This window comes from Pelmatolapia mariae, linkage group LG10_11 (genome assembly GCF_036321145.2).
Source record: "Pelmatolapia mariae isolate MD_Pm_ZW linkage group LG10_11, Pm_UMD_F_2, whole genome shotgun sequence".
Lineage (NCBI taxonomy): Eukaryota > Metazoa > Chordata > Actinopteri > Cichliformes > Cichlidae > Pelmatolapia > Pelmatolapia mariae.
In genome coordinates this window covers 50412701-50436478 of record NC_086236.1, presented here as the reverse complement: position 1 = coordinate 50436478, position 23778 = coordinate 50412701, and the positions used below count along the sequence as shown (strand labels likewise).

Sequence of the window (23778 nt, the reverse complement as noted above, 5' to 3'; positions counted from 1 at the left end):
GCACTCATTGATTTTCCAAAAAACACCCCCACCATTCCTCGTACTTCTTTTCCTTGTTTTCTGTGGGCACCTTACTGCACACTATAATCGCACCTTGGCTAGCCCTCAGTAGCATTACAAGGGGGATATCCTTTAGCCTGCATTTCACCGCTCACGTAGTTTTTAAGAAATGGATATGTAAAAGTGAAGGCGAGTTTGCCCACTCTGGAGCCGTTTTGCAAAATTACACCCACACAAAGATCCACAAAACCGTTTTTTCTTTTTTTTTTTCTTTTTTTTTTTTGTTTACACACTTGACCGTGAATGTCGAACCTATTAGTGCAATAATTCCCATTAAAAGTCCTTTTTTTAAGCTGAAATTAATCGTGATGTTTCTCACTTTTCTGAAACTCTCTGTTGCACTCTGTGGTAGGTGGTGCTAAATGGAGGGTATAATAACTACTGACTACAGTCAGTAGAGTGCATTAAAAATAATTCTGATGTTAATTTAGGACTACAAGCATCTATGTTGGTGAAATAGCCAATCCTTCATTGCAGCAAACTGTTAATGTTACAAATGCCCACCAGGCTAAAGTGCACCATGCTTCATCAGCTCTTAACAATCCATACAGGAAAGAATTTGAGGTAACCACACAGTCCTATTCCAGGGGATCTGGGCTGCGTAACTTTGTCATCTTGAGAGCCTGCATGAAAACTAACACTTGCTGGAGCAGCCAAGCAACCAGTCAAGCGCTAGGTAGGCAGCTTTTGGCCATCACAGGGAAATTCCAGCCTAATGGGGGTTTCTGAGTTTCCAGTGTGTCCCTCTGCCATCCACAGAAAACACTGATTACCTGAGGTGTGCTATCACACACACACACACACACACACACACACACACACACACACACACACACACACACACACACACACAGGCACACACAAAAACACACACAGCTTTCACACTCTCTTAACTTTGGAGTTTTTACTTCAGGTGGATGCACATGCTTTAGACGAGCAAAAACAGGGGGAGAAGTGTGGGCGTGAATTTGACACTGAAATGAGCACAAAGCTAAATTTGTGGCATCATTATAGGACTTGGAATTTAAGCAAATATAAAGGATAGGAGATGAAGCGCCTCAGCAGGCCACCGACCGATTCTCGAGCTGAGATATGGAAGTTTAAAAAAAAAACCACAAAAGACACAGCATCAACACAGGCAGAGAAATTGTGCAAAAAGGCACACTTTTGGATTTAAAGCACCTATCTCAGATCCCAGAGCCTTGAGAATGGGATTGGATTACTGTCGGCTAGATTTACTCCTGTGGCTCTTCGCCACTACATCATCGTAGGGCCCCCTGCCTCTGGATCAATGGGGATATTTACTGCGCCTGTTTCAGGGAGACTTTCACAGTAGGCAGGGCATTAAACAAACAGCCGACAGCCCCGTCCCAATGATGGCCTGTCTGTTCACACTGTGCCATGCCCAAATGTCACACATTTTCACTTCAAACAGGTAGCACACAAACATGAGTCAAGTGTAGATGAAACAAAAGGGGGCAGGCAATTTGCTCTGTGTGCTGAACAAAGAGGGGAAAGAGCCACATTTCACAAAAAGAAAACAAACTAAAGAAACAGAAAGGCAAGTCATGTTTACTTAGATAATTAGCCTTGTAACCCGCTCTAAAATTATACTTGTTAAAAATCTCTTAAATGGACACACCTCAAATAATGCCTTGTCTGCATTCCCCTGGTTTCTCATAAATGTTCTCTTTTTAACAGTAAAATAAAATTGCACTTCACATGTTGAGCATTCCATTGTATTGTATTGCTTAATGGAAAAAAAGGACAGAACTGCAACAAAATATCTAATTCTCAAGGGGGTGGGAAAGCAACCCTACAGTGTGGTAATTTATAACCTCATATAACCCTCTAACTGCCCTCCTTTACAGCGCATCACTGTGAGCAGCAGCAGCCTGTTGAGCTATACACTTGAGAAGAAGAATCCCCGTTCAGGGCCTGAAACAAGCGTCTTTACATGCATCTATTCTGGTTCTTCGCAAAACGCGAGCGCATGATTGCAGGCACGAGCGGAATGTCATTCGTTTTCCTTCAAATATGGGCAAAATGAGCGCGTTTACAGAGGGAAACAGTCAGTATGAAATTTCTTCATTATTCCACAATTCCACTGACTAAGCCTGTGCGATCAGCTGACAGTGAAATGTCAAACAATGGGCTCGCAAACGGCAGCACGCATTACCGAAACGGAGAGAGAGAGCCCCCGAGGGCGGCCTCGGCTCACGTCCGTCAACGTGAAAAGTAATATGCGTGTAAAAGTCAAGGAGGAAAAACTAACAGAAAAATAAACACTTATGGCTCAGCGGTGAAAGCTCACCAGATGAGTTGTCACTTAGCTGCATTGGATAACGTGTTGGCTCCCTTACTGATTTTGCTAAAGAACCAAAATAATACATTTCTCCGCATATCTATTATTAAATATTAACTGTTTTGAGTTTCCAGGCATAATAATTATATCTATGAGATCTATGGTTGTCGCTTAAATGTATTTGCTGCTCATTTGGTAGAAACTTTTCATGTAGCCTTTTAGTCTAAATGAATGTGTCCACACAGCAAATTGTAAAGTTACATCTTTAGATTTGCTGATTTTGAGTGACTTCATTTGTTTTTTGTTTTGTTTTTCTCCCTTAGAGAATGATTTATTGTCCAGCTCTCCAAACCGATATGAGAGTGCCTTTAAAGCTATGGTTATCTTACTTTATATAGGGAGGAATTCAAGATCAAGGTTATAGTCACATCTGCCAGCCAAGTTGCCACAGATAAGCATTAAGAAAAAAGTCTTTTGTTCCAAGTGATTAAAGTTAGCCTTAACTTTCATCTTGCACCTGATGCGGCTTAATGTTGTTCACAGCAGGAATATTTTCTTTTCTCCCCCATCGCTAAGAATATTTGATGTAATTCAGTCTTGTCTTTTTTATGTTGGAGAAAGTGAGAACATAGGTTTTTATGTGGGAGTGTGAAGCTGTGTGAAGCGTGTGTGTGTGTGTTCGCACACATGTGGACCATGTGTCAAATGTCCTGCAGCAAGGAGGCTGCCATCGTTTTACGGCTCTCACACAAACACACACGCACGCACACACACACATAATAAGTTCGCTGATTCCCTCTCAGACGCAGCACTGTCTCCTGGCAGACTGCAGCAGGAAGAGAAGAGGCTTTTAGGTATAAAGTGAACATTGTTTTACACATTAACACGTGATTCTTTCATTTATATTACACAACAGTTATGGTTTGTTTATTTCTATTATGTTATGGTTCATCATGGGTTTTGCATGTGCTTAGCTAAAGTCTTGACCCGTAGTCACAAGTTATTTGTAGTGTTCTGATATAACAATTCAAACTGAGATGATCTAAAATATACAAATACAAGGACATTTGCTTAACTGTGTGTGCGTGCGTGTGTGTGCGCGTGTGTGTGTGTGCATGTGTGTGTGTGTTTACATTCAAATGACAAAGGAAAACAAGGATTGCAGCTTTAAGAACCTTCTCTTTGCATTACAGACAACTATGCACATGAGATCATTTTAAAATTGTGTGTATTATTACAAATTGCTGCATCTTTTTTCCTTATTGTATTTATAAATAATTATAAATGTGCCTTTTTCTGCACGTGCAGAATAGTGGATCTCCATCAGCCACATGCATGTGTTTAAACTGGACAGAAGAGCACGCACATGCACACACATAAGTAAAATAAGTAAAAATATGCAGACAATTCAGTAATATTTTTTCTTGTAAATTGAAAAGCTTATTGCTAAGTAAAAACATAAACAAAATATTAATGAATGAATTTTTTTCTTGAAGAGCCTCTTTGAAGAAAATGCTTCCCAGACCATTATAAAGCATCTGGAAATGATTCCTTGGTTTTTTTTCCACCCATTTTTTTATGACCCAAAAGAGGAAACATTTCTTTGCTGAAAATCATTTTGGGCTCATCCAAAAAGCACCAGTTAGTTTTGGCAGATAAGATAATAAGTCATTTCTTACTAATATACCTGCTATATGTGTGGTGGAATTTCAAAAGCAAAGTTGTTGTTTTTGCAGATGTTTAAATAGGAATGGATTGAAAAGCTGTTTTCAAATTTTCCACACTCACGTGGTGGCTCACACTGCAAGACCAAATTTCAATGGTAATAATTAGGATGACTAAAAAAAAAAAAACAAAGAGAAGGAGAAAAAGTATTACAGATAAGGAGACCACTGCAACACACACACCTGTTTTCTTTTTATTTTATTTAAGAAGGTTGATTGAGTGATGAGTTTGTACTCTGACGAGTAGCACAGATGCAATAACAGAGAACTGACTCTGCCAATTGTAGGAGTGGTATGCTGAAAACAATGAAAACAGCACGTGATAGATAGCTCAGTCAAAAGGTTAACGGTAACTCACAGACAAAACGTCTTGTTTTTAAAAAGTGCATTCACAAACATGACAAATACTCTCAACTCATGATGTCTATTTTTTTAAGTGATACAAAATATGCATACCTGTTTTAGATTTGTCTGTATTTCTATACATAGATATTTATTCAAAAGGATCACTTTTTTTTTCTTTTTTACAAAGGTTAAAAGCAGGGTTGTGGTCATAGCAGCTTCGGATATCTCTAGCTTCTTCACTGTGTAATGAGATAATCATAGTCTCAACCGATATCCAAATAAAACCTACTGTTTTTCTCTGTTGTTCAACTCAAATGACATATTGTCTTCATTGAAAGAGATTTTCATGAGTGAAGCCTGCAGTTTAGAAAAAAAGATCAATAAAATGCTTGGGCCATTAAATATATTTTTGTATACCCGCTTTTTTTTGTCAATATCATAAATACTAAAGACACACGACAATAATATAAGACAATGCTGGGAGACTAAATGTAAAGATTAAAATAGTTCAAACATTATTTTTTTCAAGTTTTCTAGATCATGAAAAAAAAAATCAGGCGAACACAGAACGATATACTTCAGTCTTTTCTTCAGTCTATCCATGGCCCTTTATTTTTAAAATAGCAACCATAAACGAGGTTGGCAGACAACGTTCAGACTGACTTTGAGCTAAAACTCTGTCCTTTTTGTGTTTTAGTCCTGTCCAGATAAGATGCTTGCCAATCATAACTGAGGCAGGATCCTGGTTTTCAAAGGAATTCATAAAAGCAGTCAAACGTACTGATAAAAACCAATAAGTACCATGCAAATCTTGCAAGACGACATATTCTCAAACAAGAGACAAAGTATTCTTCGTATAGGCGAAATATCAAGTGAGCAGGGAATGGGTGAAAGGCAAAAACCTCTAATCAATACTAAATACTATTTTTCCAAAAACAAACAAAAAATATTTAATCTGTACATAATATAGTACGCATGAGTTCAGACTGGATCAGCAGTTTCTTTCCTCATAAACAGCCTTGTAGTCTTTGCCTACCTGGAATTATACAGAAAAGTCTCTTTAATTGATCCCAATTTCTTTGTTCTCCTCCATAAATCTGGAGAAGGGACGGTTAGCTGTGACCTCCAGACCAGTCTTTTCCATACCCGTCATGGGAGGGCTGCTGCCTGTGTGAACACGGTCCATCCCTCCAGGCATTGCTCCCAATGAAGTGATTCCTGCGCCACCAAGGCTGACGGGCAGCTGGGGGATGCCTCCATTCTGGATCACAGAGATTTCATTGTTCTTCATGGCCAGGCCATTGGTGATGGCGGCTGCGTACTGGTTCCAAAAGCCTGGGTCAACGTTCATGGCCCGAGCCGCAAGATCTTTCTGAAACATCTCGCTGAACTTCATGGCGTCGCCACCCAGCAGGGCCATGGGATTCTCCACAGACAGTCGTCGACCCCTTCGGGCCGGGGCATTGTTCCACATGTGCGTTCCCATGTGAACCTAAAATTATCGACAAAACGACAAACAAATGAAAAAAATAATGACTCTGTAATTGTAAATGGAAAATACTTGAAATAGAAATTGTGTGGGATGTACAGGAAAGGAAAACTAAATGTAAAAACATATAAGGCCACATTTTTGGAAGGCTCTCTTTTTTGTGCTTCTTTTTTCTTTTTTTAAATTGATACATAATTTTAAGCAAATAAAATGTATTAATGTAGTACTTTTCAAGAGCAAAAAGCTGTTTGTTTGCGAAATCTGTAAATATTACAAAGCTTTGAAGATAGAAGCTACTTTAAATTTTTTAATTTCATGTGATGTTAAAATCAGAAATCTTTATGGTATAAATCTGAAGTTGTCACTTTGTGGAGCAAATATTCAGAAGTGACAATATGAGTGGTTTGAGGGCTACTTGCACTTCAAATGCCGTGCGTCTCTGACAGCAGAATGAACCTATGTAAAACTCAACTGATGCAATGTACTTTAAGCTGGGTCATACCTTGAGATTGCCCTTTGTGGTGAAAGCCCTTCCACAAATAGAGCAGGCGAAAGGTTTCTCCCCAGTGTGTGTACGCTCATGGATTTGCAGAGCACTGGCTGAGGAAAAATTCTTCCCACACGACTGGCAGTTGTGCTGCTTAGGAGTGCGTCGTGGAGGCGGGGGAGCCAACATGGGGTTGATACTAGGGCTCATGGTGGTTGGGGGCGCTGCAGCTGGAACCTGAATGCCCACGGGCAGGTGAGGGTTGTCGCTCAGAGACATTGACTTCCCATGGCCGTTCATTTCCATTTTAATCATGTTTGATGCGGTGCTGGCCAAGTTGGGAGTGCTCAGCCCTGAACAAACAAAAGTAAAAAAAACAGAACAATTTGATTAATATTCTATTAGTAAAACACCAAAAGCCTTTGAACAGTCAGAATTTGACTTGAAAATCTACAAATCTTGTAGTTATTTGATCAAAGTCCCTATTATTCATAAAGAAAACTTTTTCTATTTGTTCATTCTCTTACTATCAACAATTTTTCATCTTTAAATTATTATGATATTGAGATGTAGTTATTAATTCATTATTATGAACTCCCAAATGTGCCCAGATAATGAATTCACTTTAGATTTGTGTTTTTGCACATACACACCTCGATCTCTGTTTAGAAACAGCACGTTGAAGTGGCTCTCCTCTTTGATAAAGTGCCTGCCTGGCTGAGTGGCAGTCAGGTCAAGGGCCCCAGTGCCTTCAGTTGCAGGAAGCGGAGATGGCGTCTCGGATTTTTCCGACTTTACTGTTGCCAGGCCAGCTGTATTGTTGTCTTGGACCTCCTCTGCTGTCATGGCACTGCTGATGTTATTATTGTTGAGTGCAGCAGGGGACTTGGATCGCTGGCTCTCAGAATGACTGTGGGCTGGGGACAAATGCTGGATAGAGCCAGAGGACTCAGACAAAGCGGGGCTCCCCAAGCTTTGACACTCAGCATCCCCAACTGCAGACAGAGAATCAGTGGTAAAGCAGTCAGTCTCCCCTCCAAAGCTACTGCCATTCTGCGAAGGCTTCAGACCAAATGTACGAGTCATGTTGACGGTCGAGTCAATCATCTTCATCTGGTTCTCCATTGCAGCAATGCTGGAGATTACAGAAGTTGGTGGAGAGCTTCCAGGTGAAAAAGGTTTGGATGAGTCCATATCTCCCTCTTTTAAATCAGCTTCATCATCTATGGCCTGCTCCATTTCATCCAGAAGGTCATCATCATAATTGCTCATGGCATCTAAGCTCTTCTCATCAAAGCAGGGGTCAGTATCCATTTCTTGCAGGCTTTCGGGGATGGGCGTGTTGGGAATTTGCCCACCCATGTGCATACGGATGTGCTGCTGCAGTACAACTGCATTGGTGAATTTCTTTTGACATATAGGACAAGAGTGCTGAACCCGAAGTGGAGGTTTGGACCTGTGGACACCAAAGTGTGTTTTCAGATTTCCCTTGGTTGTAAATGCCCGCCCACATATCTTACATTTAAAAGGCCTTTCACCAGTGTGGATGCGATAGTGCATCTTCAGAGCACTCTGGCAACTCAGAACACGGTGACAGATGACACACTGGTTGGGGTCAGTCATCTTCTTGTCAATATTCTCAACAAGCTGCTGCAACTTGGATGTCTCTGATGTTTGCATAGAGTCTAAGAGGCCTCCAAAGGGAAACTTGGCCTTAAAATGGTCTGAGAGCATGGGAAGGACAGGATGGGAGACAGAATTAGAGGCCGAGTTGGGGCTACTGATGGGTCCAGAGACCTGTCCACTGCTGGACGATGATGTGGAGGTGACAGTAGTGGAAAGAAGCACTTGAGTTATGGTCGTTGTGCTAGTCGTGTTCTCTCCCGGTCTAGTAGAGCAGCTTGCGGGCAAAAGAATGCCTTCGGGTTTCAGTAAAGGAGGTGCCTCACACCCTAGGCTTGGTTTTGGGGATGGTGAAGTAGTGGTCATGCATGAGTCAGTGATGATATTTGGGGACAAAGATGCACAGTCACTTGAGGGTGGGGATGGCCTCTGAGGAGACCTGTTGAGCGGAGTGAGGCTTGGAGACTCACCAAATCCTCCCATCATACTCGGTAATGTTGGAGGCAGCTGGAGTCCGACAGAGGTGGGAACTGTGGGAAGAACTGGCTTACTGTCTAGCCATGTGGTAACAGGTTTTTCTGGGGGCAATGACATGCCATATGGGATGCCTGAGCTTGTGGGAACATTGTCCAGGTACTCTGGCACAGGGTAGGGGTTCATCTGTATATGTGGGTATTTCTCTTTGTGCCTCTGGAAGTGGACTTTCAGATTCCCCTTGGTGGAGAAGCGGTTGCCACATATGTTGCATTTGTAGGGCCTTTCTCCAGTGTGGGAACGCAGGTGGATCTGTAGGGCACTGTCACTGCCAAACACCTTGGCACAGAACCGACACTTATGCTTGAAGAAGGGGTCCTCAGAGCTGGGCTTAGTGTCAAATACAGACACGTTTGGGGGCTTCCCCTTGCGGTGCTTCATTAGAGCAGAGAGAGGATCGAGTGCATTGGCTGTGGCTGCTATACTGGCCAGTGGATTAGGGAAGATAACACTGCTCGAAGAGCTGTGAGGTATCAGCGGTAGACTGGAAGCAGAGTTCAGGAGGGTGCTGTGAGTGAGGGAAGGAGGGGTGCTAGAGTTCCTGGAAAGAGTTGAGCTGCTGCTAATGCCACTACCTCCTGTTACACTACTACTAGTGCTAATGCTGTTGTTTGTGACAGAGGATGAGCAGGGGGGAAGTAGAGATGACAATCCAGTACCACTTGGTGGAGGAAAAGCTGAGTTAGTTGAGGATGTGATCGGAGCTGAAGAGTTAGATTGCTGACTGCTGCTTTGTGGTGTTTGAGAGAGAGGCCCTTCTATTGCTGAGGTCAGAGGTGAAGGTCCTTGACCATTGAGAGTGGCCGGCAGTCTAACAGGCAGCTGATGGACTGGGGGAGTGATAAAATTATGTAGCTGAAGCTGACTTGCAACAGGAGGGACACAGGAGGAGACGGGCCCCTGGCTTCCAGTAGCGTTGCTGTGATGGTGGTTAAGAGCAGGCTGTGGGGCAGACTGTCTGTTCATGAGAGCCACTTGACTGCGAATTTGTTCTATTAGCTGCAGCTGATGAATTTGCTGCTGTTGGAGGGCCATCAGCTGGTCCAAGATCATGGGAATAGCCATGGTGGAAACCCCACTGCCCGCTGCTGCCCTTACACTCTGTGAAAACTGGGCAACTGCAACACAGGTGCCATGAAGAGTCTCTAAGGTAACATTGGTGCTTGGCATGGCGTAACTTGTAACAGCAGAGGGAACGACATCATTGAGCTGAGGTAGGGAGCCATCTGGCTCAGGGGATGTCACTTCTCTTTCTTCAGGATCCACATTTTTTTCGGGAGAAAGCTCCAGCTCCATCTGCTCGTCCTCCTTTTCCAGGACACTGACCCCATTTAAGGTTGCTGTCTCTGGGATGTCATCCCCCTCACCAGCAGGGCTGTGGCTCCCCTCCCTGGGGTCCTCACTGTCAGCCTGCTCACTAGGGCAGCTGGGTACAGGGGAGGGTTCTGTAGGGTACTCCTGTGAGGGGTTAGGTGTGTCCTCATTGTCATTCACTATAAGCACCAGGGGGTTCTTAGTGCAGCTCTTTAAATGTTCACAGAAGTCTGACCATTTGAAGAACTCAGCACAACACTTCTCACATACATGGGTCTCCTCACTGCCACTGCGGCTCTCATTCCCGCTGTCGGCATCATCCAGCACATCACCTCGGGCTACAAAAAGCGAAGGGAGGGGGGTCAGAGGAGTGAAAAGGGACAAAAAGAAACCAAAGGGAGGAGGGAGGGAAGAAAGAAGAATTAATGAATAAATAATCAATAAAGAATCCACACATATTTTCCAGTGCAGTGCTGCAAAGATTTAACCTTTGATTTTTTTTCTCTCTTTTAACATAACCAAAATCAATATTCTTTTTTTTTTTCACTCTGAACAAATTGCCCTAGTTCACCAATTCTCAAGACCCAGATTTGTGCATTCACACCCTCTCCATAGGGCCAGGTAATAATTTTCTTTGTGCAATCCATCAAATTATGAGGGCCTATCAGTTGTGGATACTGCCACTTAATGAAATTCCATAGAACATATTGATTTCCAATATTTCATACAATTCACAGCTGCCTCATCTGTTGGGTACAAATCAGGACTTTGATGGCCCCATTAGGATTCCCCTCTGCTATCAAGCTCAGTCATTTCCACTTGAATTTCAAATGCCTGGCTTTCCATTTAGCATCGCAAAGGAAAGTGTTAGAGCCCTGAATCTAAGCAAACAACTATACTGAACTTTTGCCACATTGTCACAAAAATGCATTATCATATGTAAGTGATGATATCTGTTGACTTTCGACTTTTTTTTGTACACTATCTACAAATAGAAAAAAACCCCATAAATCTTGACCTTTTAAAATGTGCGTAACAAATCACTACAATTTAAAAGTTTTCACAATTTCATTCTTTTTCAAAATGTTCCAAATAGAAAACATTCCCTTTAAGTTAGGCAACACTCAGTGTGTTACTCCTCTGTCTCCACCGGCCATGCTCTCTGACATAAGACTCAACAAATTACATGCTAGTGCCATGGCAGCAAAGTCACTGATTAGTTACACATGTTTAATCACAGTTGTAGGAAGCCACTTCCTCTTTGACATGCAATCATCAAGAGTCAAACAAACCCGTGCGAGCTCTGAGCGTGGACCAAATTCACACCTGATAAAAACCATGTAAAAATGGCCTCCTCTTATTAATTTTCCCCCCCTTAGTTATAGCGTGCGGGTCTCTCTGTCGGGGACGTCTACATAAATAAAAATGTCTGAGTAGGAAGCACACTCAGTCACCACAAGACATCTAGCACGTACTTTATTTCAGAGTCGTCTCCTGTTCAGTTTACATTTGACGACCGGCGAATATCTGGTAAACTATTTATCCACAAATTAAACCACTGTGTATACACATTTAAAATGTTAAGACAATTTCATGGGCAATTGCTGGAAATAAAACAGATTTACTTCACGCAAAGGCTGCTATAAAACAAGGTTATGTTCTTCAGTGATCCTATATTGTTTAAAAGTAGTTAATAACTAAGAAAAAAGTTAAATTCAGGTTAATTATTACTGTATGTGTATGACAAAAAAAATCCCAAAGCATAAAAGTTGCATGTCTGAATTTAGCTGCTTTCACTTGTGCATATTTTCTTTTTTCCTCTAAGCAGCTCACCCAGTGGGCTAAACCAGCTTGTTCACTAAATTTTAAAAAAAGAAATCAGAATCAGAAAATTCCTTGGAACATATAGTGCACATTTCCTTATCATTAAAAGACCCGTTATGCTTTTCAAGTGAGTAATAGAGAGATTCATACATTGCTTGTGCTAACTTCAAAGGTTAAAGTGGAGTAAGCCATAGCAAAGCAGAAATGAAGCATTTTTGCCAATTACAGTGACTCATTAGGAAAGAAATTCATCACTCCTCCTGTAATTTGTGGCCAAAGGGGCCATGCGCCATCGTGGTCTGGTGTCTGTGACTTAATTAATTATCAGCAGAACGGTTTTGGACAGACTCCGTGCTCTCATCCTCATTGGGGTTAGAGCTGACAAAGTAAGATATTATTTTACTAAATCATGGGTGCTGCCAGTTAAAAAAAAAAAAAATCAATTAAGGAATTAAAGGAAAAGAAAATGTAAAATCCTTATGGTTTTATCCCAAGACATACATTGTACGTTGAGACCTCGGTATTAAAAATTATTAAAAATCCATTGAAAAACAAATTAGTAATTTAAGCTCAAATACAAAACAGAAATTGACAAGTGAAAAGGAGCAAGTGACTGGAAACGTCAGCGACACGTGACGGCAGGCTAAAAAGCTCCTTAGCCCAGCAGCGGACAGCAGAACTCATTTCCATAATTGAGGGTTGAAAGGTCAACACAAATGAGTAGGCATTGTGTTGAGCTGATTAGTTATTAGAATGGTATTACTGTCAATCTCTTTTATTCATTCATACAATTACAAGTGGGGGTCTTTGTATGCCTCTGACCTCTCTCTCGCTCTCGCACACACACACACACACACACACACACACACACACACACACACACACACACACACTGACACGTTTCCTAAGGCGGACAAAGAGAATTCACAGATTATGTGCATATGTACGAGGACAAACACCTAAAAAAATTACGACACATAGACCTGCAAAAGCATGCTTTTTTGCCGTTAGAGTGTACCAATCACTTCTACACATACACAGGCCTCTGCTCCTAAATTGACTCATTTTCAAAAAACAACCCCCAAAAAACCAAAAAGGAAAGAAAAGACGCTTATAAATTACATTTTGTCCATTAAAAAAATCCTTCCTGTCTGATAACTTTAGTAACTTTAGAGCGCTAATTATTATTATAAAATAAAAAAAAATCTTATGTCTGATGCTTTTTTAAATTCAAATCTAAACGCTGTGTAGTTCTGTAAAATACACTGTCTCTTTAAAAATATACACGCCACTAAAAAACAAGGAAAACACACGAAATTGCCGTTTTCAAGTTTACTTTGACTAATGCTACAGTTAGTCAGCATTAATCATAGAAACACAAATTACAGCTGCGTACATTACAGATTATTGTCATACTTCCCGAGGAAAAAACAAACAAACAAACAAACAAACGAGCATTAGGAAAGCTCATAATCTTAAAACAACTGTGTTGCTTTAACCTGTACAGTGCTATTGTGCTGTGGAGCTAAGAGGCGACATTTTGTGGTTGCTTTGGGTTTGCAATGCAACACAGTAGAAAGGGATGCATGCGTACGTGTGTGTGTTTCTATATGATTTTATGTGTGTTTGTGTTGGGGAAGGGGCTAATATTGATTTTCCTATAGTATGAAAAAGAAGGGGATGGAAAAAAAAATCCAATCCATTTTTCATTGCTTTAAGAGTCTTCATTTACCCGGATACAAATATTAAGTTGAAGGTAGTCAATAGGGGGATTGTAGACATTGAATCTGTGTGTCCGCTATCTTGCTCAGCAATCTCTGGCATGCTAACTGAAACTGCTAATCTGACATATTATATCAGATGAGGTATTCATGCTTACCACAGATTCTGTGAAAGTCACAGAGCCGGGCATTGAGAGAAGCACCGAAGTCTTGGCCAATTACAAATTTTCCCATTCTTAACAATTTCCAGATTCACATAATGAAAACAAACAGCAATGACAGTGGGAGCATTTACCCTACATCGAGGTATTTCAATCTCAGTAAGTGCAGGGTATTGTAATTTAAATGCCCAATTAAAAAGTCTTCATCATACCCCGAGAACTTACATGTCATTTACACCAACAGCAGTCTGTGAGAGCAGTATATCGTGACCAGCCTCTGTGATTGCGCTCTTCCTAAAAAGGCCCCTCCTTCTGCCCCCTTAAAATGCATTCTTCTCAAGAATGTGAGGATAGCTTAGGACCCTTAAAGAGAGATGCATCCCTGTTGGTTCTGCTCAAGCTGGAAGTTGAGGGGGAAAAAAAAAGAAAGAGGCCTGCTGCGTCCAACAATGTTGGAATTTGTGGCCTGATTAAATTTTTCCATTACACTTTTTGACACACTTCCGCAACTCTAATCGTGAGCACAAAAAAAATAAATAAATAAAAAGTAAAGACGTTTCAAGTTATTTTAAGTTGTTTGACGAGACATTTTAACTGAGATACAGCGCGCACTCTGCTTCGTTCTAACTGGGACATAATCTGCACCGGAAAAAGACAGATGTCACTTAAATTCTGAACATTTGTAGTTAGTTCATTTTTGTTTAAAAGAATGACTCTTTATCATACTGGTTAAGCCTCATAGCAAAGTTAAGATTAATTGCATGTTTGCATGATTTAAAAAAAAATAGTCAAGATTCAATAAAAAAAAAGGAAATCTAAATAATTATGCTGTCCTGCTGTACCCATGAAGCATATCCACGAATGACCCAGTGCATCCTCGGACTTGCAGTGGCTCAGTCGTCCTCAGCACAGCGCTGTGAGTGTGTGTCATCGGCCTGGTCAGCCCTACTGCAGAGTGGTACAGTCATATCTGCCCCAACAGAGAGGCCTTTGTCATTGCCTGCAGATGTGGAGCAGCCAAAACATTAACGATTTGTTTGTGTAAGCATTTGCAATACAGTATTCAATGACGGCACTCTGTCCAGATGACACTCGCCAAGATGCCTCTCTGTCTCCGGATTTACAAAAAGAGTCCGAGACGAGGCTACAGGACCTAATGCGCTCTCGTTCTCTAACGTCAAAAGAGATTTTTTTATTAATCTTTGCTTGGGGTTTGTTGAAATCAAATTGTACTCAAAGCTATATGTTTCCTGTTTTACACAGAAGGCAAAGCTGCACATCTCCGCTCACACGTTGCTCCTCCGCGTCCCCACTTTCTGGACAAACTGGTGTTTAAAATCATCTGAATAAACCAAAACCAAACCATTTAAAGGGGAAATTTACCCCTTCAGCTGACTACATGTTAGCTTTTTACCTAAATCCTCCAAATCTGCTGTCTTGTCTAACGTTAAATAGTCCTTCCCTTCCCTGTCTAGTCCTTCCTCTCAATCAGGATCTCACTTGTTCGTGTGCTGAGTGGTAATTAAGACACAGCCATATTTGAGTGCCTTCTTGAAAACATCTTTGGCACAACTATGTGGGTGGTCCACAGGCCTGCACCCAATGGTGAGAGTGGATTAAAACAAAAGGCAAACAAAACCCCGCTGCAGGGGAAGTGGTAACAACCATGTTGTCACTACCAGCAGGGATTTTCTCACTTTATTACATTTTTTTGGATTCATAACCATACATGCCTGTGCCTCTGCTGCTATGACGAAAAGAAAGGAAAAGGGCTCAGCCTGAACATTTGAACTCTGAGAAGATTTTGACTTCAAATAATTGTGACTGTGACCTGAGTCTTGTTGTTACCTGTTCCTCAAGTGTCTCATGTTTTTCCAGAGTAATAATTTTAGAAAAAGAAATCTGCCTTTCTTGCTTGAACCATGCTGCGCGTGTCCACTGACAACTGAGGAAATTTACCTTTGAAAATTCTTCTAAATCTTCGTGTGACAGCGTAGAGTCTGGCCACCATTGCTCCCCTGCACATTCACACCTTGAAAGACACTGGATGCCGAGAAAGCGGTGGCGTGGTGAAAAGCCTGCTGCTGCTAACGCTTTCTAGGACACGAGGAAGCTGCGCTGCCAAGGTCAACGGCACACATGTTCTAATTGTACAAGGAGCTTGACATCTAGCGGCAGGATCTGGCTGCCCGGGGCTACACAAAGGTTAAGACAGCAAGCTTTATAAAAGCACTCCTAAGCAGACCACCCCCTCCTCTTCCCTTTCCCCATCCTAGCACACACACACACACACACACACACACACACACACACACACACACACACACACACACACACAAAAACCCTCCCATGCCCCCAGGAGGAAAGTGTCCGGAAAGCCTGAGGGGAGATGATATGCCAGACAAGGGCTTGTTGCCACTTGATTTTAGTTTTTCATGTTTTCATGGATGCGGCACATTAAAGAGTACTCAGTAAGCTGCAGAGGGACAGCAGTCATAAATGCCACATACAAAGGAGACAAAATAATATTGGGAATATTTAGGGAAAATGAAGGTGTAAGCTGAAGCTTTCCAGGCACAGGGTTCGATTTGGCTGATTCTTTCCTTGTTTTCTTATTTGCAAGAAATGGTGAAGATCCCTGAGCACAATTTGAAGACCACATTCTTCTTGACGTTCTCTTCAGCACTAAGCTGAGCAAAAATGGATTTTAAGTCTCAGTCGAGCAGCGGCTGACAACTGGAACTTTTGAATGCCGTCGACGTTAATACGCGGTGGTTATGTCAAGGCCAACAATCGATAGTGTTCGTCGCAAGCTGCACCACACAGCAATAGAGAGCGGAGAATCCGATCATGCTGCAACGACACACTGACAGGGTGACATTCGTAGCTCATCATGTAAGGTAGTGTTGGTTGAGGCATGGTATTATTAGGTTTATTTAAGTATGTATAGGCTCACTGTGCTCTGCCAAAGGCTTGAGATTGTTTCACTGCTACGTCTTTCCTGAAAACAAGCGAGCCAGTATAGTTGCTTCAGCAAGGAAAGAACATTCCACGGACACTTCCAGTCTCGAGCACAATGGCACTGACAGCATACAGTATGTTACCGATAACGCTGTCTGAGTCTGTGTGTATTTTAATTACGCCAGGAGGTGTGTGTTAATCTGTGGAATAAAATTCAGAATAAGTGTGTAGAGGTTTTTTTCTTTTTAAATTCCACTCTTCTTTTTTCCCCCTCTCTCTGTGGATCTGACTGTTTTCTGTTTTATAAATTGCAATCAACATTTCAAATCAAATATTTGTAACCTAACCTCGAAATCATCCAAACGTGAGATTTGACAGGAGCAAAAACAAGTTTGATTTTCATTCCACAATCCTACAGGAGTGCAACCTGATGGATGATTATCTCTGTACAGAATCTGAGCAGGGTCATCCGAAACACCGAAACAGGAAAAGTGTCTGTGTTTGTCAATTAGTCAGAAATTATATTAAAAAAACAGGAGAGATCCAAAGAGTAAACTGAACAAAAGAGTTGGGAATCATCAGTGTGATCCCCCACTCACCCACCCCTCACACCAGCATTTCCCCATGCAAAGAGAGCTTCTCCCCAGAGATTACATCACACATTTCTATTCTAAAGAAACCCTGGAAAATGTGTGTGCGTGTTCGCGTGTAAGTGCGTGTGTGCATGTGTGGGTGTCTGCGTCTGTGTGTGAGTGTTGGCCAACATGGGCCAAGATAGAAAGGTATAAATAATAGCAGTGATTTGTTGAGAGCTCTGAGCTTCACTGATACCCAAAACACACACACAAACATAAACACGCACACACACAGCTTTCTAAGTTTAAATAAGAGAAATGAAATTGACATCAGCTGAAGTAGGGAGACAAATTGTGATTTTTTTTTAAGTTTTCAAGTAAATTACAGTATTGTTGTTAAGATATGCTGCAGTAAATTGACATATTTTGTCTAATCCTCATATTTCTAATACATAAAATATTTTTTTTAAATGTTAGATTTGCCACAATTTCAATAATAATCTGCCAGATAATGGAGGATTTGTGCTCTGTACGTTTTTTTGTTTTATAGAAATCCAGTCATATTATTCCTGCAGCACTTCATCTGCCTTCGGACCTGACTTTAGCCCTATAATGATAGTGTTGCTGCGCAAAAGCGCAGTATAAAGGACAAATAATCCTTTTTTTTTCCCCACATGGCGAAGACGAGCTTTGTCAACCGATCTTGTCGATACTGTGCGCAAAAAGGAACAAATCAAGTGTGCTAAATTTATGTGGGGTGGGGGGGTGGGGGTAAACAAAAAGCATTTCCATAACAAAACAAGTCTTCGACCTGCAACAGATTCCGCAGGCGCTCAGGGACAAGAGACACACATGCAAAAAATAAAAAAAAAGATAAAAAATAAAAAATAGAAACGTATAAATTAAACGGTTTTTTAAATTAAATGGTTTTTAAAAAAAAAAAAACTATTACGACCTATTGCTTTCACATCTGCGGAATAAATAATTCTAAACCTCTGGGAGAAAAAAAAAGGCAAATAATTTTCCAACTTCTTTCGTGTGTTTGTTACAGTTGTGTTTGCATTTCGGCGTGTGCGCGTGCACGTCCAAAACCAACTGCAAAAGTGTTGAAATACAGTATTTGAGAAGAACACAGCTCCGAGATTTTTGTTTTTTAAACAGGCCTTTAAAATGGGCCTCCGGCACCTAATGTAGACGCTGTAACCAAAGTGTAAACTCTTAACTATTATTAAAATTAACCTGCCTGACAAAAGACGATCATATGATGCAGGTTTAACAGTTTTTGGGGGGGAGGGAGGGAGGGGGCATAAAACAGACACAAAACTTCTAAATCGTCAGACTTCCTCTTCGACTAAGGTGACACGTTTGACTTAATATTTGCATCGTTTTTTTGATTTATTGCAAATGATTCCGCCTATGCCTGTGAAATAAATCCACTATCCCCACTACAAAAAAAACAAAATAATAATAATAATAATAATAATAATCCAAATGACTTTAAACCTCTTTAATTTAAAAGAATGTGTTAAAACGTTTGTCAAACAAAGTAAAGAAACAAAAGTAAATTGAAGAGCAGAGCTGCGAGGGGAAGCTCTGAAAGCAGATCAGGCTAAAGGAACTTCAGCTGATCAAATCCACTCACCGTGCTCGGAAATCACCCCGGCTAGTGCGGGATCCTCGTCCGACTTGAGGTGCTGCGGTTTGGCTTGCTTGCGTCGGGACATGCTGCTGGCTTTAGTGGTGGCGATGCTGCTGCGTTTGCGCTCCGAGATGTGTCTGCGTTTTGCAGATACATCAGCGAAGAGCGAATCAACACACAAAAAGTTCGCAAACAGTCTGGTGGCGGAGAGAGAGAGAGGAGGAGAGAAAAAAATATATAAATCTGAAATTAGCCGGTGTTGCTGCTGCCGCTGCTGTTGCTGTGCGTTGGATTGCGCATGTCGGTATAATAATTATGATAGTGAATAATGCCTCGCGATTAATGGCAGTGTGTGAAGGTGGGGAGGATTGGCTGGAGGCCAATGGACGCGCATTGGATATGGTAATGAGGGACGGACTAAGCAATTAGCCGCTTCACTCTCAGACTTTATCCGTCTCTTTTGTCTTTACTATCCAACCTCCACCTCCCCAACAACACAAAACAACACAACACACCAAAATCTCTTGTTATACCCAGTTCACATGGGGTCTCCAACGAGGGGAACGCCGGGCTCCTTTGCCCCCTACTCCTTTGAGTAAGCGCACTGACTCTCAAGTACTAAGGATTCACCAGCGCGTTCTTCTTTTTTTCCTTCTTTTCTTTGACGAAGTGTCTCTCCCTGGCCTCAACGATCCATCGTTTACCGCAGAACTTCAGAAAACGTTTTCTCGTTAAGTCTGTCCCGAGATACTGGCTCAGTTCTCGCAGCGCCTCTCTCTCTAACTTCTTTTATTTATTTATTTTTTCTTGTTCTGTGCGTGTGGCGAGGTGAACACGCAACTCCTTGAATCGGACTCAAAGGAAGCGACGTCTAAAGTCGAGATGTGTCAGATTTCTGTCGGTGGACATCTTCCCGGTGAAGCAGCCGCTGTTTGAGTTGCTACACGGGCACCGGCAGCAAGGAGAAGTGGACGGGACGAGTTAAGTTATTTGCAATAGAGCGATAAACTGCCACCAGCTTTTGCTTTTCTAAAGGCGCCGCTCCGCTCTCCAAACTTTGACGCGCGTCTTCCGAGAGAGCGGCGCCAAGATTAGCAACAGTGCTCCTCTCAGTAACAACAAGAACGTCTGTGTGATCAAACACTCGTGTGTCCGACAAAGAGAAGTCGCTTCGGTGCGTGTCTGGCCGCGACGAAGTTCCTCCCGTGTACCTCCTCTCGCCGTGTATGCGCCCTCGGCTCGGTGCGCTCTCCAAAAGCGTCTTTTCTGGATATTTGCTGATCAAAAAAACCCCAAGCACCACTTGATTTCCGAAAAAAAACCCAAAACAAAACAAAACAAACAAACAAAAAGAAAAAAATAAAGCTTTACTCGGTGTCTTTCCTTCGCTCGGCTCTCGGGCTCATATCGAAACCAACTTTGAAGTTATCTTCTGGCAGCCCTCTAGCAGCGTCGGTCGGTCTCTCGCTGTTGGGCATGGCTCTGTGTGTGGGGGACTGCGCTGTGTGTGAGAGTCAACCCCCAAGCAGGGGTTCAGCCCATTGCTTTCAGCCACCACTAGGATGTACCACCACGTTACTGTTCAATGGATCGTCCTCAGACTTCTGTGTGAACACCCAGATTTGACCTCCCATCATATAATATCTCACCCGTCACCGCCCGTATCCGCCAGAAGGGTGGGTCATCATATTAATGCGGCAGAGTATTTTTATTTTGTGACATCGGCGATTTTCTGATTACACGGTAGGCTTTCAATCACAACACCCCGGCTTTATTCTAACTTTAACTCTGGAATGTGGACATTTTACGCACGGTGGCGGTTTTTGAACATGTGGGCTGCTTTGTTTTATGTACCGACACTAATATTGGGGAATTATTACAAAACAACACAATAATAATAATATGAATATGAATAAGTAAAGTGTGTCAGAGTACACATCATACAGCATATAATTAAAACCTCTTTCCCTCAACACACGGTTAAAATAAATACACAAATTAATAATCATTTTGCACTAAAATGTACGCATGCACGGTGGGGAGAAAGGAACCAAATGAGCTCGTGCTTGAGTGCGACTCGAACACTGCGTTTTATTTATTTATTTATTTATTTGACAGAAGTAACGGTTTCATGTTTATTTCTGTATTGCTAACTTAAGGAAAATGTATTTTCATATTGCATCGTTAAAAGTGGATGTGGAAAATGGGCACATCATAATCGCGCTTGTTTCCGACTTCAGGCGCACAAATGCTGCCAATTCCTGACTAAATTAGAAACCTTTTTACTGTAATGATAGATCTTCAGCTTTTTTCAGTTCAGGGGTGAGCTCAGTTAGAGCTTCCCCGCTCTCTTCCCCTCCCTCTCCCTCCCTCTTGTCTGTTTGACTTGTCTATTCCCCCGCGTCCACCTCATATGAGAGACAAATCTGTTGACAACAAGGTCGTCCTGTGAGCAAACTTTCGGTGCCCCCCCCCCCCCCCCCCCCTTTATGTTCTTCCTCTCCATCTCTTTCCATCATCCCCTTTGAAGTTATGTCCAAAAGGCTGTTATTATCTGGTATTAATAGATGCAGCCCCAGGAAGACAAAATCAGCTATTGATAATTGCAAGGAGTATACGGCAGCTACTGTATCGATCGGCGTGTCCTCCACTCCCCTGGTACTGAGAGATAAGGAGACACACTCTTTAGAGCAATATAATTTCTTTTGACCTATCTGCTTGCTACAGACTTATGATGAATAGCCAGAGTGGCTGAAGTCCTTTATCACCAAAGTTACCCCCTTGATATAATATTGATTCTTTATAACTAGCTCGCCACACAAAAATCAAACTGTCCACTTGGCCATCATCATCATCAATATCATCACAAAGGCGGAGGAATGAAGATCCCCCGCGCGTCTAAAGGCGAGCCGTTACAATCTCCTCTGTAGGCCTAATCTTTATTTTGCTGATGATGAAAGGAGAGGGGAAACGAGGCAAGGTGCCATTTAAGACGCGGTGCCATTTAATCCGGTATAGACTACACATACACACACGCGCGCACACTTATAGAGAGAGAGGGAAAGAGAGGGGGTGTCCAGACTGGGCTGCCGAACAGCTTTGGAATTCACGTCGCTTGAAAAGTTTGATTTCCTCTAAGCTTTACGTAACCCTAAGAGCCCCTGTTTTATACAGCTTGGTCTGACTTCATAAAAAAATAAATTACCAAGTCAAATATTATTGTTCTCCAATTTACTGCAGTGGACGAGCAAATAAATACATAAATACGTTAAAAAAAACCACTTTTTTGTTTCATGGCACTGCGGATACCGGATGCGCCTCAGAGGTATCCTTTAACCTTAAAGGCTGCTTCGCTGCAGAGCTGGAGCCCCACCGAGGCTATTACAACGGGGGCCACTCTCTCTATTCTCCGAGAGAGGAGTGAGAGTGCTGCTGGTGCTGCTGGTGGAAGAGGAGGAGGAGGAGGTGGGCATGGTGGCGGAGGAGGGTGGGAGAGGAGGGAGAGCAGAAACGTGTAATCACCCAAACAACCGTTTTTACCCGTTTCACCCCCTCTGGATCTGTGTCGCAAGGTGAGAAAAGGGCTGCTTGGGCTTCCACGCTGGCCCTCGCTGCATCACAAAGTGCACAGGCAGACTTCGGTAACAACTCCTCTCCTCTATTCTTACACCCTGCAGTCCGCTGTGAGCCTGTCTGCCTTTCACTGCGGATATCGTAGAGGGAGGCCGGAGCGTGAAGAAGACACCAGAGAGGTAAAAAAAAAAAAAAGACTCCCAGAGTTTGAATTTACTGCTTCGCTTTGGCCGCTGTGCATCACTGTACAATAATAGCTTTAAAGTTATCCGTTACATATCTTTAAATAGGAGGATCTAAGAAATTGAATTTTTATATGTGTGGTTCAGGTTGTAAAGCATGTGATTAGACCGCTGAAGTGGCGCAGTATGAAAAAAAATATGCGTGCGTTGCGTCGGTGTCCAATCAGACGTCTTTGCGCCGCCGCAACTGGTGCCAAGACGCATTTACACACACCGCAGGCTACTGTAGCAGCCTATAGCAGCCTATGGCATAATCCCAGGGCTTCATCTGCACCAATCAGAGATGAGATGGAACTTTTTCTGCCACTGAATGAGCCCAATTACAGCGTCTCTGAAGGCAAACCCAAACAATATTTATATTGTTTCATTGTCTGCGTACGCTTTTGAAACAATCTATACTTACATTCTGTCTGTTGCTAAACTTGTACTTTATTCCTTAAAATTAGTCCACGAATAATTTACAATTTAGCAATGATTTTCTTTTCCAGTCTTAGAGCTAATAAATACAATTATTACGTTTTGGGAAATGCATTATTAATAGTAGAATTTAGCGTATTTGAAGTATAATAATACTACACACGTACAGCATCATTATGATGATTGTAATTATTGGAGTATGGTCACTATAGAGGTTTTAATAATCTTGCGACCTAGAGCTAATTTCTGCAAATATACTTGTAAATGTATAAAGTAAACACATGGTTATCCCCCACCAGCCTTTATCCTTATACTACTGTATGTCTTAATACTTTGGAATTTGCATTTAAAAATTAATTATTTTAAAATGAAAAAATAGGAGCACAAGTTGTGTTCTAAAGTTTATTGTGGCATGCAGAACTGTTTGTATGTTCGTTTTTAATTAAGTTTTGTTGAGGGGGGGTTCAGAGAAAGTCACTTCATGTGCAGTTTTAGCAGACACTGCATCATTTTTGCTATGCGCTACACATCTTTTAGTTGGATATCTAAACGCACACATACTTGCACACGATTTGATACATAATTATGGACATCATGCATAAGTAATGGCTGTTGTAGCCGGGACTCTAACTAAGTGGTAACTGTCTGTGATCCTGCTCTGAAAATTGAGTGTTGTGCTCTCACACTGATCGCACAATCAGAGATCAGGCGGCACATGAGTCTGCTTGATAGAACTCAACCATATATTTCCAGTTATCATCAGGACCTGCTCATCGTGCTTCAT

At 41.9% G+C, this 23778-nt stretch overlaps 1 protein-coding gene and 1 long non-coding RNA gene across 5 annotated transcripts in view; one reads left to right on the top strand and one right to left on the bottom strand.

Annotated features, from left to right (window-relative positions):
- Nucleotides 1-4275: 4275 nt before the first annotated feature.
- On the bottom strand, nucleotides 4276-22644 carry sall3a (spalt-like transcription factor 3a). 3 transcript variants are annotated; one of them, XM_063487653.1, is made up of 5 exons: nucleotides 22303-22644; nucleotides 18766-18959; nucleotides 7064-10219; nucleotides 6426-6763; nucleotides 4276-5926 (listed from the first exon to the last, which is right to left on the bottom strand). In XM_063487653.1, exons 2-5 carry the CDS (start codon nucleotides 18845-18847, stop codon nucleotides 5495-5497), a joined length of 4008 nt encoding a protein of 1335 aa, XP_063343723.1. In that variant the 5' UTR covers nucleotides 18848-18959; nucleotides 22303-22644; the 3' UTR covers nucleotides 4276-5494. The 3 variants fall into 3 exon arrangements, with proteins under 3 accessions (XP_063343723.1, XP_063343721.1, XP_063343722.1); XM_063487651.1 differs by lacking the exon at nucleotides 22303-22644 and adding an exon at nucleotides 20134-21148; XM_063487652.1 differs by lacking the exon at nucleotides 22303-22644 and adding an exon at nucleotides 19296-20247.
- LOC134637266 (uncharacterized) overlaps nucleotides 21265-23778 on the top strand; it is a 63716-nt gene continuing 61202 nt past the window's right edge. For both annotated transcript variants that reach the window (XR_010095096.1, XR_010095095.1), the window contains exons 1-2: nucleotides 21265-22334; nucleotides 22440-22514. This is a non-coding gene — a long non-coding RNA (uncharacterized LOC134637266). The remainder of the gene's footprint in view (nucleotides 22335-22439; nucleotides 22515-23778) is intronic.